The following is a 754-nucleotide window of genomic DNA, read 5'->3' on the forward strand; positions in this document are numbered from 1 at the left end:
TTTGACAATAGTGTCTTTACGTCTTAGCATCTGAGGCCCTTTGGTCAGGCATTCTAGAACTGTTTTTCCTATTTGGTTATAATCAAGACAGTAAATGTTGCTGGTTGCAGTTATTTGAATAAATAAGAAGGAATACCTCTCCTCTTATAAGTTCAGAGAGAAAAGTCTCCCTTTACAGACTCAAGTGTTTTTTTGTTTTTTGGTTTTTTTTCCCCCAAAACTTACCTGTAATGGTCCTGACTTCTGGTTTTTTAGGTTCTGATCTCCTTAACTCTTTAGGTAACAAGTTGTTTTCATTATGCCACTTTTTCAGACATTGTGGTTCATGGATGGCAATAGATTTTGTTCCATATTCACGACCACAAATGTAGCAGATAACTGTTGGTGGACGCCTTATCATTGTTGGCTACAAGTAATATAAAATATCTGTTAGATAAAGTGCAGGTGTAGAAATTACACTTTAAATTATAATACAGTCACATTAGCTAGACAATCACATTTTTAAAAATTCCAACCAGTCAGGTAAATTGAAATTTTTTTGACAACTAAGAGAATAAACCATGTCATCTGAGTGACTGGGGTGGGGGTGAGGGTGTGGAACGATAGGAGATAAAGAAGAGCTGACCAGAATTCTACAAACTGGTACTTTATAAAATGTGTTTTCTCATTTAATGATTTTTGATTACTTATCTTCTGGCCATTCTCCACGCTGGGAGACTACAGAAATAGAATCATCTTTTCAGTAACATCATGC

General features: G+C 35.4%; 1 protein-coding gene across 1 annotated transcript; it reads right to left on the bottom strand.

Annotated features, from left to right (window-relative positions):
* Positions 1-225: 225 nt before the first annotated feature.
* Positions 226-400, bottom strand: ZNF475 (zinc finger protein 475; the record flags this gene model as incomplete). Its single annotated transcript, XM_081810117.1, has 1 exon — positions 226-400. A coding segment is annotated over exon 1 (175 nt), but the record flags the coding sequence as incomplete, so codon positions are not given.
* Positions 401-754: the final 354 nt, after the last annotated feature.

Source organism: Leptonychotes weddellii, unplaced genomic scaffold (assembly GCF_054177405.1).
Source record: "Leptonychotes weddellii isolate Sample4059 unplaced genomic scaffold, ASM5417740v2 HiC_scaffold_18270, whole genome shotgun sequence".
Classification (NCBI taxonomy): domain Eukaryota; kingdom Metazoa; phylum Chordata; class Mammalia; order Carnivora; family Phocidae; genus Leptonychotes; species Leptonychotes weddellii.